At 38.9% G+C, this 15,863-nt stretch overlaps 1 protein-coding gene across 8 annotated transcripts in view; it reads left to right on the forward strand.

Moving 5' to 3' along the window:
* PHKB (phosphorylase kinase regulatory subunit beta) overlaps positions 1-15,863 on the forward strand; it is a 70,518-nt gene that overhangs the window by 29,423 nt on the left and 25,232 nt on the right. For all 8 annotated transcript variants that reach the window (XM_038148323.1, XM_038148328.1, XM_038148322.1 and 5 more), the window contains 5 exons: positions 541-598; positions 2,495-2,572; positions 4,475-4,633; positions 8,428-8,522; positions 15,747-15,802. In XM_038148323.1, the coding sequence (XP_038004251.1) occupies positions 541-598; positions 2,495-2,572; positions 4,475-4,633; positions 8,428-8,522; positions 15,747-15,802 (446 nt within the window). The remainder of the gene's footprint in view (positions 1-540; positions 599-2,494; positions 2,573-4,474; positions 4,634-8,427; positions 8,523-15,746; positions 15,803-15,863) is intronic.

Raw genomic sequence — 15,863 nt, forward strand, 5'->3', positions numbered from 1 at the left:
GTCAGATTGCACAGGGATTCCTAAAGCCTCCAAGGCAAGGAGATGCCTTCTGGAATTTGCATGTGCGCTGTTCAGAGATCGCTAAGTCAGCATTGAGTCATTGGGTTGTTTTGTAATGAATGTGCTTTCATTTACATTTAGGGTACAGTTGATTTCACATAACAAATAAGGAAATTATTTATCATTTCATTTAATTTCACAGCTGACTACAGTCTGAGTGTGTGGAAAACAATTTTGCTTTTGATCACAGTATTTATCAGTTAAGGTTATCTAAATGAAAATTTATTTATATTTTCCCCCGTAGTTTCTCTCTGAAAAATGAAAACTAGATTATTTTAATATTCTGCTTGAGAATGAGCCACAGCAGATGTAAAGGCACGGTTAAAGTGCCCATAGAATGAAGTGATACTAAATATACTAAAATATTTTTGCATTCATGTTTGCCTTTTGTTGCTAGGAAATTACTCTGCAGGATTATTCAGATATATATTTACTTAAATGAAAATGATGAAATGTCTGATGAAATTTTCTTCTTTGCAGCTTTTTGATGGCATTGAGTGTGAATTCCCTCTTTTTTTTATTTTCATGATAATTGATGGTAAGTATAGCTTTACATTCCTGTTCCTTAAAGGCATAAGAGAAATGAGCTTTTAGAGGAAAGACACAAAATTATTTTCCTGTCCTGCCAAAATAAACCATAATGCACTGACACTAAATATCTCATTGAGAGTTCTGCCTCCTGGGTTACAAAACCCCAAGCATCCCAACCCGCTATATTTCAGCATTTCTAATGTGAACTGTTTTTAGAATATAACTTAGTAAGGGTTTGTTAAAAGCTTCAATCTCTGGCATTGTCCTGCATTGCCTTTTAAGCCTGAAAAACTTTCAGATGTATCAGAACTTTGCAGCAGCACGGGAAAGAAAAGGGAGGGAGAACACGCTGCCACACTCAATGTGCACCAGGGCTTCTCAAGTTGAGCATTGTGTAGCAATTGAATCAGAATTCAGAAGAGAAGAAAGGGAACCAGGAAAGGTTTAGTTTCCTTCTAGCCACAATTTTTCATGTAGTGAGTCTGATTGAATAATAAAACAAAAAAAAATCAAAACACAAGCAACAAAAAGACACTACCTTGGCCTTGACATGAGGACAAGAGACACACCAAAGAAGTTCAAGGGGTGATCTCAGGATGGAAGCTAGAACTTGCATAGAACAGAAGTCTGAATAAGAACATGAGTAGGGTTGCAATTGTCAAAAAGATTTTTAAATTGATTAAAATCTGTCCATCTTTTCTAGCATGTTGAATAGTTTTCAGATGAAGACAGTGAGGGGCACAGAAATCTGCCATCAGCCCCAGTTCCTCTGCGGCCACCCACAGATTAAAATGTTGTGTTTGAAGATGTAATAAGGTTCCATAATTGATATTTCTAAAGAAATGTTTGACATTTTTCAAAGAGTGAGGCCCAAAACTGAGGAGAAAGGCGCTGACATTTAATGCTGCCCACTTGCAGTTTTGAGAACAAAAAGATAGTCATCTTCAACTGAGGTTAACAAAAGAATAGAAAAAGCATTTTACACTTTCTGTGTCCAAAAAAACCCTAAAATTACATACTTTGCACATACTGTCCTTGTCCTTTTTGCCTGAACCACACTTTTAGGAAATAGAACAATTCTGTTAGTAGGTTTTGTGCAAATATCTCTAAATCCACAAGCTTCCTTGACGCAAAATCTGAAGTGTGTCCACAACAATGGCAAAAAGACAAGGATGTGGGAGTAGCACAGATTGCTCCTATGTCATGAGTATCCTCAAGTGTTTTGAAATGCTCAATGTGTCACTTGAAACACACCTTTTTGTGTGCAAGCTTTGATTGCATTTGTGTCTGTTGGTGACTGTAAATATTCCTGTGTATATACTCAGGAAGATTTGAAAATGTGGTGAACAATACTTGTCAAGCTTTGGGTTTGGATGGAGTATTAAAGAGCCATGGAAAGAAAAAAAATTTTGGTAGTTGAAGAAGGGAATATTAGTGTAAGATTTATAATGCCAAGTTTTCATCTAGCTCGTTCCCCTTTGAATGTTAAAAAATACTCTACTTTAAAACATCACCTCGCTTGTCAAATAGATCCATTTTTTCTTTGATGAACAGAAATGGGCGTTGCATTGTTAATATATAATTTCATTTAAGAACTTTCCATGAACTGAACATTACTCATGCTAGTATTCATCTGATTCATCTTGCAAGTTGTGCTAAAACAACTTATAAGGGACTTTTAAGGTAGTGCCAAACATATCAGTGTCTCCCCAAAAGCAGCAGTTGACTGTTGTGATCTACAGCTCAGTCCTTTCCTTTTCGTGAGCTATTTAGTGTGTAGGCACTTAAATATTTAGTTTTGAAAAATGAACACTGAATTCTTTTTTCTTCCTCTTTTATGAACCTTGAGGTCATGGAAAAGTTATTTCTTCCATTAAATCAATAATTGTTTGGTTATTTTTAGGCATTTTTAGAGGAAATCCTACACAAGTAAAGGAATATCAGGATCTTCTGGACCCTTTGCTTCAACATACGCCTGAAGGTATTATCTGGAAATTGTTCTTCTGACACAATTGCTTTTTATTGACCCGAAATTGTAAAAATCCTGACTTTCCTATTAATGTGTTCATTACTTTCCTGATGTATATTGTGGTCCTATAATTACTTTGCTAATATTTACTGTAGTCAGAGCAAATGGGAAGTAAGAACAGCAACGTTTCCTCGTGGGAAAATACAAATTCTAACATAATCTCTTTTTATGTAGATATATTGCATCATAAATTGTGATAATAAAAGTAACATTTTTCTGGAAAAATCAGTAGCATTTTTCCTGAAAAATGTTACTTTTATTATCACAATTTATGTGATCTCAAAGTAAGATTTATACTGTGCCCACTCATTCCTCCCCTCCTTCACCTCTGCTTCATTGTTTACAAAGTTCACGTCTCCTTTTCAGGCAAATATTAACTTCCAGCAGTCAGATTGTTTCAATGTCCCACCTGTACCCAATTGAGAATTACTCTCATCATTCATTGTCACTTAATTTTGCAAGTTCTAAAAAATAATTTGGTATATGCATGTGAAATTGTTTCTACCTTAGAGCTGGGAAAGTGGCTACATAATCATTTTATTATAAACATTCTCTTATTTAAATTGGGCACTTCAGAATTTTCGTGGCACTGCAGAAAAGGCTAGTGGTGGCCTGCAGGCACAGCCATCCAAACTTCAGTTAAAAAAAGAAAAAGGCCATAAGTTTGAGTGGGAGGAAAAGAAATGGCCTGAGAACAGAACAATCCAATTTTAAAACTCAGCATTTTAGTCACCTGTTCTTACATCTGTGGTACAGTTACACAAGTGCATGCAGAATATGCCTTGTTCTTTAAACTTTTTGAAGTGAACTAATTTCTGTAAGGCAGTCAAACATTCCCTTACCAAATTTGAATTATGTAGCAAATTTTTCTTGCTGGTTGTTGCTTTTTTCTGATTAATAATGAGTATGTGAAGGTTCGTGGACACTAAATTAATCTTGTGGTTCCTTTTGTTGCATGTCATCACAAATGTCACATTTTAAAATTTCTGGGTGTGTTTTGGTGCCTCACTCAGCCTAATATCTCTAATAACTGTTGCTTTTACTTTTTTTCTCTGCTTCTTCCCAGTATTTTTTTTCCTAAGCAAATAGTAAGACACTACAGCTTTATTCTGTTTATCACCTGTTGTTTATCCAAATTAGTTCAAGAGTAGAGCAATATTAAGGTGGAATTTAATTATGCAGGAAGCATATTAATTTGCTTTTCAATTTCATATAATTAGGTCAATCATTTCTAATCATGTCTCTAAATTCCTGATGCATGTCCACTTAAAAAGTTCTGAAGTAAAGTTTAAAATGATCAGCAATACCTGTGGCATAATTCTAGATACAAGGTATGTATCTTCTAGTAAGAGAGGTTATGCCATTTTGTTTCATGATGTTTCAAGATTCAAGTGCTTGTTTTAAACATTTGATTAATAAAATTATCCAAAACCAAGCTGGCTCTTTTTTTCAGCAGGAGTTTTAGTTAGAAAGAGTTGTCTGATATTGAGCCTGTGCTAACTGGGGAGCACAACAACCCTGAGTGTTTCGCTGGGACCCAGCTTTCGTGGCTTTTGGTTAAGGCTTACTGCATTTTCCTTCAGATGACTGCTGTTAGTTTTAGTTTGCACAGAAGGTGCTGCACAGACAACATACCTGTTCTGGGAAGAAATTCTGAGGAAATGTCTGGTGAAATTCAAAGTAGTTTAACCCTGCCCTGGGATTCCTCACTGAGATAACAACGAATGACAATCCCTGTTTGGATGTTACTGGGGTGCAATATTTCCTGGTCTGGATCCACTTCAGCTTTCTTAGGGGACTCCAGTCTAGTGAGGGCAGTGGTATTTACTCTCTGGCTGTGCTTGCTGTCCCCAGGGTGCCCCGTTGTCCCCAAGTATTACTACGTGCCTGCTGACTTTGTGGAGCTGGAGAAGAAGAGCCCGGGCAGCCAGCGGCGGTTCCCCAGTAACAACGGGCGGGACGGGAAGCTGTTCCTGTGGGGCCAGGCCGTGTACATCATTGCCAAGCTGCTGGGTGAGAGCTGGCCTCCTTCAACTTTGTCCTGTGTTCCTCCTGAATCCAAACTAGCATTGCCTTGGCTTTGGGATGGACCTTGAGTGGCCCGTGTGTCCTCTGCTCTAGTGACAGATAAAAATTGCTTTGCAGTCTTTTTGTTTTTATGCTGATACTATAAAGCTTAGTGGAATATTTCATTGAGTACTGAAAAGCTAAACATGATGACACTTTTCTTTTTTTTCTGGCTTTCCCTCTTCCTTTTCTTCATGACAGAATATATTAATGTGATGCTTTCTGGGTTAACTGCATCAGCTTCATCTGTACAGTGATGTTTGTAAATGATTTATAGCATTTAATTCAAATTATTGATTGCTTAAGCAAGACAAGTTGAAACTTTGAGTAGTTGCAGTCTCAGAGAAAGGCAATGATTCATTCATCTGCGTTATTTTTACCCTTTTTCAATTGTATGAGCAATTGAATGTGCATGGCAAAGTTTGACCATTGAATGTTGTTATGGTGAATTTCAGTCACAAACCCTCGGTGTCACTTGGAATGATTTTATAGGCTAATGCAAGAAGAATGGTTAATCCAGAAAAATCTTCATAGTTGGGTTTTTCCTTTAGTGTTTCTTTCAGGAGAAAGATATATTACTTTATTTTAACATGATCAGCAGTTACCTAGTAATCAGTAGATGGAGTTCTGCAAACTATTTTTCTGTTAACACAGAAGGGAAACAGGCTGTTGGGAATAAAAATGAGAGAAATTTAAGGGGAGTTTAAAAATTCATCAGTTGGCAAGAAGAGTGGCTGTATCTTTAGGTATAGAGGGACAGAGTCTGTCTGGTGCTCCACCTGTTTGGTTTTGCTGTATTCCTTGCAAAATTCCTCTTCTAGTCAACACTTCAAAGTAAATGCAGGCAATCTCACTACTAATTAAAAAATAATGTATCTTATTAGAGTCTTAGCCAAGTAATCCTCCAGTGTGTGTGTAGGTTGCTGTAATAGTTATGCTAGTATTGATCTTGTACTGATATTTCTGTGTTTCTGTACCTGCAGAATGCTGGTTAAATAAGTTCTATTTATAGTTTGCTAGCTGTTGTTTCTGTAACATAAACATTCTTGTGTTTCAGTTCTTTCCTGAACATTCTTACACACAGAATTTTAATTTACTTACTTTTTCAATTTTTCTTTCAAAATATTCAAAATTTTAGAGTAATTTTTCCTTCTTTTCTCGTAGTCCTTGCAAACAGGGTTTGGAGATCTTAGAGCAATGTGTTCATCAGAGGTTGTTATATCAGGGACTCCATTTATTCCTACTAATTTAGAGTTGGTGCATTCAATTTTGCTCCTTACTGGTGAAAATCTACTTGAATAACAATCTTGTCCTTGGTGGAAGTGTTTGTGTGTCTTGCTTTGCTTGTTGGTGGTTGCTAATTAAGTGGAAGCCTGGCTCCAAGTACTTTGATATCTGGGAAGGTATTGGTTTCCCATTTCATTATCCATTCAGAAATCATTGTGTTGCCTCCAGGGTATCAATTAATTTGTGTTTGTTCAGCCTCCTTGCTCCTGCTGTGTGGGCAGCACACGGTACCACCTTTGTAGCCCCTGCTGCTGCCTCTGGGCCTGGGCTCTTGAGGTCCAAATATTTCTAAATGCAGCAACATGAGCCTGAGTCAATTCTTACCCTCCCACAGAGGGGCAAACAGAAATAGGCAAGTCAAAATTTTGATCCTGATTACAAATGCTGAGTAACAGTGTGAAAATGCCTGTGTATCACTGTTGGAGGGCACATTTATGCAACTGAAAAAATTGTTTATGAAGGAAAAAAGCATGTGTTTTGATGCATGTGTTTTGATGCTGTTTTCCACAGAATTTCCTTCTTGCTTTGGATGAGGAGGTTTGTAAAACCTTTATGTTAAAGCCTCCATTTTGGAGCAAGGGAAAGGAGTCCCAGGTATTCAGTTGTTTCATGCAACTGAAAATTCACTCAGTCTTTTGTGTAGTAGCTCACTTTCCTTTGTTTTTCCTTAGACTTCTTGTATCTTGTTCTGTGGATTCAGTGCTGCCTAGAACTAAGAATTTTAGCAATATTTTTATAACCAAATGGATTAAGTGTTGTCAGCTGCTGCTGATGCAGATAGGGAGCTAACAAAAGAATCTGCTTTTGCAGTCCAATACATTTGTACTTGTGATAACGGTGATGAATATTCACTAGCAGTTAGCTGAAGTTTTATATTAGTCTATTGATACAGTTCTTTTAAATATCAAATTATTCTGACCATATATTTTAATTAGTGAGCAATGTAAATCAGTGTTAAAACCAGTGGAAATAGAACACGCATTCTGGAAACCACTTTTGTTTTTAAGACTATGAGGCAGAGCCCATTGATCTTGAAATCATTTGGTTAATTCATATTATTGCATTAGCACTATTTCATATAATTCAAGTAGCTAGAGTGAGAATTCTGTGTGGACTGGAGCTTAGATGAGTGATTTGCTCAGCTCTGCTTTGGTAACCCGTGTCAGTATGTTGATCAACTGTCCATCGTGATCTTTTATCATCCAGCTCTGCTCAGCTTTGTGTCCATGGATGGTGGCCCTGCAGGAGCAGTGCAGAGCCAGGAGCAGGCTCTTTCCTGGCTGCAGAGCAGCTGCCTGATTCCAGCAGGAGGCTGAGGACAGCACAGCATCCAGGGCTGGCAGAGCTCTCTGCAGCAGAAGGCTCCAGCAAGGCTTCCCTGTCCTGCCCAGCCCCTCAGTGCTGCCCAGGGTTTGCTCCCCACTGCCCCATCACTCTGAGCTGGCCTAGCCCAGGCAACCTTCAGGCAGGGCAGGTTTTGAGTTTAAAGCTGCTGCCTTCATTTACTCCACGGTGTAGTGCTCAGAGACATTCTGATCAGGGCAGTGTTGGTTTTCTCTTGGAGCTGAGTGCAGCCATGAGTCACTTCTGGTTTAGATTAATACCTTATTCCCTTCTGTTGGGGCTTTTAAGAATAGCTGCAAAATTGTTGACTTGGAGATAGAAGAAATGAAAATATATTGTGACTTACTCTTGCTAGAAATTAGATCAAGTTTGGACAGTTTCCTGTCAAAATACAATTTTGGTAGGAGAAAGCCTATTCTAAGGGTATAATAGCTCACATTAGATTATGAACCTGTATTCAAGGAATTTGTTGAAACTTTTTAGTAGTGTATTTTTATTGGAGTGCTTTTTCAGGAGAAGGTTAAAATACTGGGGTTTTAGGTTTGGTAGGTTTTTCTCCCCCATGTAAAAAAACTCCATGTAGAAACTGCTAGATTTCAAATTTTTTAATTAGGTTTTTTTCACTATTTCTTCCTGAATTACCCTATTGAGCGGTACCTTTGATATCTCTTGTTCTTTCCAGGATTCAAGTCATGTGATTAGCTTGAGATAAAGGCTGTCTGCTTTTCTGTAAAGATAAAGAATTTTTGCTGGTTATTTGATTTATAGTTAAAGCTCTAGAATAATTCCATAGTTGTTGATTAAGGGCTTTTTGAGTGACTTGTGTTGTGGAGTCTGTTGTCTGCATATAATCTATTAACATATCTTTGTGAGCAAATAAAGGCTTGGGTTTTTGTACTACAGGGCTGTAATTAGTTGTAGCAAGAACAAAGCTTGAGTCATCCATTTTAAAATTAATAGAATTCTGAATTTTTCAGAATGTGCTTTTATAAGTCATTGATCTAAAACAAAGCAGAACCAACTACAACACGAAAGTTGACGTGGCTTCTTCACAAAAGCTGCAGAAAATACTCAAGTCATTCTGTATTTCTATCCTCACTTCCTTTCAGCTGATAAATTAGTGAGTCCTAAAGATCTGGACCCTATTGGCCGGTACGTAGCTCCCCAGGACCAGCGCAACGTCAGCATGAGGTTCTCCAACCAGGTAACCATGAGCTTGGTATTACTGTATTTGTATTGGAAAATTGTCATCTAAGTGCTATGCATGGTTCTCTAATATTGCAGCTAAAGTGCAAGGAAAATATTCAATGTGTGTACATTTTCTGAACTGATGGAGGATTGCTTTTAAAAGGAAATTATAACATCGGTTTTGAGGAAGTGATGCACATTTGCCTTCAAATTAAGTGATGCAGTCAAAATTACAGATAACATGTAAATATAAATAACTGCTAATAAACAGGTGTCTTGAGTTTTAACTTATGTCAGGAAGGCAAGAATGAACCTGCTTTTCTTATTCCTTCAAAGTAATTTCAACTGCAGTAGATTTTTTTGTATTTAGAGCTCCTAAGAGCTACAAGAATGAGGGGTTTTGTTTGTTTTGTTTGTTTAGTTTTTTTTTGTTTGGGTTTTTTGGTTGTTTTTTGGGGGGGGGTCTGTTGGTTTCGTTTGGTTTTTTTGTTGTTGTTGTTTTGTTTGGGGTTTTTTTTTGTTGTTGGTTTTGGTGGGGGTTTTTTTTGTATGGTTGATACACCATCCCTGAAGATATTTAAAAGATGTGTGGATGTGGCATTTAGGGACAGGGTTCAGTGTGGGTTTAGGAGTGCTGGCTCAACAGTTGGACTCAATGACTGTAAAGGCCCTTTAATGATTCTGTGATTCTATGTGCTCCTGTATTTGGATTAAATGCACAGTAGGAATGAGTGACCAGGCATGGAATGCTTGAAACATGGTAATTCAAATCTGTAGTGAATGGGACAGTGAGATATGTACCTGTCTGTGTGTAGGGAACTCCTTTAGTTAAAGAGGGAAGAACTGTGTCTATGGAATGTGTAGCTCAAAGATGTGTTTCAGCCTTTTTATTTCTTGTATAAGGAATGTATATTTGAGAAGTTCCTTATTCATCATTGTGAATTTGTTGCTGAAGCATAAGAGATGAAGTATTTATCTTAAGATTCACTCCAAGTTCAGAACTGAACAATGTTTTTCTTGTTCTATCCAAATGCTGCTTATCCCCTCAGTTTGCTACTATTTCCTGTAACCAAGGTAATCCATGTGCTTGGCTGTTGGTTCATTCATAACGAGACTTTCATTGCTCACAGTGCAGCACTTGCCATGTTCCTGTGACATAATGAAAGCTCAGTGATGTCATTTGTTCCTGGTTTCTTTGTTTGTTCTGCATCATGGGATTATGAATGTGACAGAACCTGGGGGCTGCTGGCCCTTTTGGGGTGCCCTCAGGAGGGGCCTGTGTTGAGTCAGGGTTGCTGCACCCATCTGATTCCTCTTTCTTTGATTCTTCAAACCAGCCAGTTTTAATATGCCACAGCTGAACACTTTGAAGAAGATGAAGCTTTGTTCTAAAGGCACTCTGTGACTCATCAGGAAATGTCTTAGTAGAAAAGCATTTTTACAACTATTTGGGGTACCCAGTATGTGATAGGCAGTTTCCAGATCTTCAGAGAGAAATAGCCTCTGCCCTGAGGGCTTCCCAAAAGTGATAATAAATAATGCAATGATAATTTATTTTCTCATGACTTAGACATTGAGGGCCACTTAGTGAGTCACTAAAGAACTTAGTAAAATGCAGCTACCCAGTAAAATTCAGCAATGCAGTAGGGACTTTAAAAGTCAACAGTGTTGAATGCATTGAGAATAACAGTTGCATTTTGATATTTTACTTCATCTTCAGACAGTGCATGAAGTAGGAAGGAAATTCTGGGCATGCCTAGGTCTGCTTACATCTCTGTTCTTCCCAGTGGTGATACTCCTTTGCCATAGATGACTGTGTATATGTTTCTTTGATATGTAAATGCCAAAAATATCCAAGATGTGGTACCCAGTGGGGGTTAGAAAGAAGGGATGCCCTTCTGAATTAGTGGGAAATGGAGACTGGGGCATCAGGCCTTTGGCATTGCAGCCAGGTGATTGTGGAATTTCTTTGGGATTGTTTGTACTGAAGCAGCTGCTGCATTATTTTGGGTGGTTTTACTGCTACAGTATCAGGGCAAAATATCCTTTCAAGCAGATGTCAAATGGGTCATTGTTAAGAGAAGGTTAAAGATATACTGACATGACTCAGGAGACTTGTACCAGCAAAGGCCTTCAAGTTCCAGACAAGAATCTTGAGTTTGGCTTTTTTAATCCATGTTTTAGATTATCTTAACCAGTTTGTCTGAACACTTAATTATGCCATTTTATCTAATTGAGCTAATTTATGCAAAATCAGTATCAGTATTTGCCTTAAAGTGAAGGGAAAATGACTAAAAATACCATACAAAATGAGAACACAGCACATCTTAATGATGTCTTTAGAAATCAAAAGTAGTTTCTTCTCTTTAATGATGGCTTCTCTTTTCCATATAGCTAAAGAATTATTCAGTTAAATTGAACAGAAAGCTATTTCCATTTGTATTAAATTTGATTCCTGTAAGCAATAAACAAGGATATGTAAAAACTTCAGAGGCCTGTGTATATAAATTTTGTTGTGATACTGTGTTTTGAAAGGAGATGTACCAAAAAGAAGGCATTTTAAATTTTTATTTGAAGCTCTGTGCTAAGTAAATATTTCTTCAAGAAATGTGTTTTCCGTGTAGGCATGTTTTGATTTTGTGGTTGCATTGATTATAAACTCTAAACACTTGCCACTGAAAAATGTGATTAATTTAACATATTTGTGGCTTTGGTGCCACTACAAAAATATATCTGATACCTATTTAATAGTGTAGATTTAAGCAAGCAATGGAAAGTATTTCAAATATTCCAACCTTACTTTTACTTTTACTTATCATACAACCTTCATTTTACAATGAAGAATTAGGTAAAGGAAAGTAAGGTAATATAGACCTCCAAAGGTAAAATGCTATGAAAACTGTGCATATAACTATGTATAATTACAGCTGGGAGTGCATCAGAAAATCAGATCAAGGACAATCTCATTGATTGTAGAAAACTGAGGTGTCAAATGAGCAGTACAGAAAAAAAAAATAATGGCTACTAGTACTAATTTAGTCTGTTTGTAGTTTGAAGGAAATGTTTTTTCACCTAATTCAATGCCAGAACCTGTTGTTTCCCACTTTGAGGAGGCTGTGTCCATATGTTCTTTCTTGGGGGAGTGCCAGTGTGGTGCTGGAGCGGGGCTGTCTTTGCTGGGCTCAGTCTGTGAGCTGTGTTCAGAGTCTGTGAGTCTGTCTTTGCTGTGTTCAGAGCACCCTGGGACACAGTGTGTCCTTCTCCTCTGCTCTGCAATCCTAACAGTCAGGTTAGAGCTCCAAAGAAATGGAACCATCCATGCTCTCTTTACTTTGATAGGGGATACTGCAGGGGATCCTGGTTCAGGGTGACTCTTTAGAACTGCATTCCTCAGAAGAGCTTCTTTTGAGTCTCCTCTTTACTGCCTCCAGGTTCAGGAGAGATTCTAACTCAGGTTGAGTTGTTGCACTTGTTTTGGGAGGATGTAGTGTGGAAGAGGGCCTGGATGGTAACAACATTTGAGAAGTGAGATAGGGTGGGGGTTTTCTGGAATTGTTTTGTATTTTACTGGCACGTTCAAAAGCTGATTTATTGCTGCCTTATGTTTAATTTAATCTTTAACAAAAAATCATAATCTGACTAAATTGCCAGCGTAGGATAATTTTATGTTCTGAGTTAAGTTGAGATATGTGTTCAGGGTTACAATTAATTAACTGGATTCTCTGCATGTGATGACTGTATTCTTGGACTCGATGATCTTAAAGGTCTCTTCCAATCTAGAAATTCTGTGATTCTTTTAATGTTTTGCTGCGTAGAGTTAATAATAATTTGTAAGGATTTCATTTCAGCTACTGGGAATTAAGATTAATGCCTATTGATGAAGAGAATTGGGAAGAGAATAGTCAAAATAGACTGCTTTTTTTTATTACTCAGGGAAATAGATAACATGTAAAGAAGGAACTAAAATTATTACTTGTAGATAGACTGAGATATTTTAAGATTTTTATGTTTAGGATTAGAGCATGTCTAATTTGGATGGAGCCATATTGGATGATTTGTTTTGTCATGTTAATCGTAAACATGTTCTTGCTTTCATTCCCTTTAATACAATTGCCTACCACAGTTAACACAGCTCTAAACCTGCCAAATTTGGTTTGCAGTTTGAGGCACATATGTGTGCTGTGTTTGATTTCAGGGGCTGGTGTGTCTGTGCCAGTGGGCACAGGCTGGTCAGCAGTGGCCTGTGCTGCCAGGAGCTCAGTGCCAGTGGGCACAGGGTGGTCAGCAGTGGCCTGTGCTGCCAGGAGCTCAGTGCCAGTGGGCACAGGGTGGTCAGCAGTGGTCAGTGCTGCCAGGAGCTCAGTGCCAGTGGGCACAGGGTGGTCAGCAGTGGTCAGTGCTGCCAGGAGCTCAGTGCCAGGGGGCACAGGGTGGTCAGCAGTGGTCAGTGCTGCCAGGAGCTCAGTGCCAGTGGGCACAGGGTGGTCAGCAGTGGCCTGTGCTGCCAGGAGCTCAGTGCCAGTGGGCACAGGGTGGTCAGCAGTGGCCTGTGCTGCCAGGAGCTCAGTGCCAGGGGGCACAGGGTGGTCAGCAGTGGTCAGTGCTGCCAGGAGCTCAGTGCCAGGGGGCACAGGGTGGTCAGCAGTGGTCAGTGCTGCCAGGAGCTCAGTGCCAGTGGGCACAGGGTGGTCAGCAGTGGTCAGTGCTGCCAGGAGCTCAGTGCCAGTGGGCACAGGGTGGTCAGCAGTGGTCAGTGCTGCCAGGAGCTCAGTGCCAGTGGGCACAGGGTGGTCAGCAGTGGTCAGTGCTGCCAGGAGCTCAGTGCCAGTGGGCACAGGGTGGTCAGCAGTCCTGGGACAGCTGGGGTGTGGCTCAGGAGCAGCCAGGGGTCATGGGGGTGCAGTGCAGTGTCTCCTGTTGTGTGCTGTTCCCGTTTGCCTCTCTCGCGCCGTGTGCTTGGGAAGCCCAGTGGGTGCCATTTCCATCGGGGCTCTTCAGTGCTCTGCCCCCTTTCTGACATGCTCAATGAATGGGGTTTTTTCAGACTTCTGAGGTTTCCTGGCAGTGTAAGCAGAAAGGCACAGTGATAACATCTGTGCAGTGAGAGGCTGAGACTGAGCTGCTTTCTCTGCTTGTGCCAGGAATGGAGTCAGGGATTTTTCCCTTTATCCTACCTCCAGCAGTTTATAACCTTGTTAAAAACTGTTTTGGTTTTTTTTTTTTGAATTTTTTTATTATCCCTTTTGGAGAGGAAGAACAACTAATCAGTCTTTTATCTTGTTCTTCTGAAGTCTATTTATCATCTGCACAGCATGCAGAATACAGCTGAAACCAACCCTTCTGCCAAGGATCCAAGGTGGCAACACAAGGCAGGAGGGGGAGCCCGGGCAGGGGGGCTGTCCTGGTGTCTTGGGGAGACAGTGATGGATGTTATGGGAACCATACCTGAGTTGGCCTCATTAGAAATGAGAAAGCCAAGAGATTAAAATGGAATTTTTAACAAGAAGATTTATTTAGTGGAATATTTAGCAGTTTAATGCTTTTCCATATCTCTTATTTTAAAATATACAGCAAATACTATATAGCACAATCATCACTGGAAAGGGTGACTTTCTTTTTATGAGTGTTTTATCTGTTATTTTGATCTGTGTTTCTCTAGGTCACTACTTGTGATCCTCCAGGCTGTGACATGTTAAATGACAATAACAGTAACTTTCTGTTTAATGTTGCAGCAATCCTGTAGTTGTACTGCTATGATAGTTACATTTTTTTTCACAATACTTTCAAAGGTCTAGTAGTTTTTCACACAGATTTTGTGTTGTGCCAGTTGTGCTGTAGCTGCATTTATGTAGTTCTGGCCTGTTTTAGAACCACCATTTACTGGCTGCTGGAAGTGAATCCTGTGTGTGAGAGGCAGAACTCACGGGTTATGCACAATTTACAGGCTGTGGTTACACAGTCCTGCTCAGTTCTTCAGTGAGAGGGTAACAACTGAGTCTTAGCTCAAAGACCCCTGCCCAGGTTAGACACAGGCTGTCTAAAATCATTAGTCTTGGAAGGGCTGTCTCATTTTCAGGTTGGGAGGGCTTCTGCTTTCTGTTTTATACACAATGATTATGGCTGAGTTTTGGGTTGAGTTTTCCTACTGTTTGTATAAATACAAGTGATAGCACAATGATCTTATTCTGGCAAGAAAATCTAACGTTGCTTGAACTTCTGACTGCTTCATCTAGTCTCTTTGTGCACATACTTTCATCAGAAACTTATTTCATGTGGCAGAAAGTCCAGAATTTTTAGTGCAAATGTAGTGCTGACAGACTTCTGGGAAAAAGTTACTAAGAATTTCTTCTGTAAATCCCTAAGATCTTTATTGATATGAAGGCTCACAGCTCACAGCTGCCTGAGCAAGCAAGTGTTCCTCTGAACTTCTCTAAATCAATGTCTATCCCTCTAGCATCACAAAAAGTGCTGTCCTTTTATACAATCAATAGAAGATGTGTTTAACTTCTGTCATTCATGTTCTGGTAGTTTCTAGACAAAAGCAGACAAAAGCATTTTAGCAATGAAAATGTGAGCTGCTCTTAGTCGTGTTGTTCTACAGTCAGTGAATGCCTGAGGAGTGAACAGGGGGGTTGTATTGGTATTTATTTCAAACATGAAGTGTCTGTGTAATAACCAGTGCAAGGAAATGCAGCTGTCTCCAGTAAAATGTAATATGTCTTTCATGTCTCTAAAGAGCAGCTGTGTGATGACAATTCTTCAGAGTAAAGGTTTGAAATCATCAGGTCATTATTTCTAAGTGAATTTTATTGTTTACCCAAAAAGCTGAAAAATTTCACTCATTACAGAAATATTTGTCAAAACATTAGGTCATATCAGGCATACAGGAGATATATTGATTGGATAAATTCTAAATTTTTGTATGAAATAAAATGTTTTCCATATGTAGTTCTTCTTAATTAAAGAAACCCCCAAACTAATCCAAGCAGTGTAATGATTACCAGAAATCTGTTTGTTACTAACTCTCCAAAATGTGTCTTGCAGAGTATCATTGGACAGGCTTCCTGTACTCCTAAGATTTATAAATCTTTCAATTTGCTCACACCATAAGAAAAAGCAATGCAGACAGTGCTGTCTGTCAGAGTTGTGATTGTTTGAATAGCCATTGTCCTTGGTCATGCTATATTGAATAAAATCTTTAGTTAGCAATGCCAGTAATGATTTTGTCATTATTTTGCAGGGTCCTTTAGAAAATGATTTGGTGGTACATGTGGCCCTGATAGCAGAAAGCCAGCGGTATGTATTTACTTTTGTTGAGTACCTATGTATTAAGGAAGGGTTGAACAATAAATCTGAA

The sequence above is a fragment of the Motacilla alba genome, chromosome 11 (assembly GCF_015832195.1).
Source record: "Motacilla alba alba isolate MOTALB_02 chromosome 11, Motacilla_alba_V1.0_pri, whole genome shotgun sequence".
Classification (NCBI taxonomy): domain Eukaryota; kingdom Metazoa; phylum Chordata; class Aves; order Passeriformes; family Motacillidae; genus Motacilla; species Motacilla alba.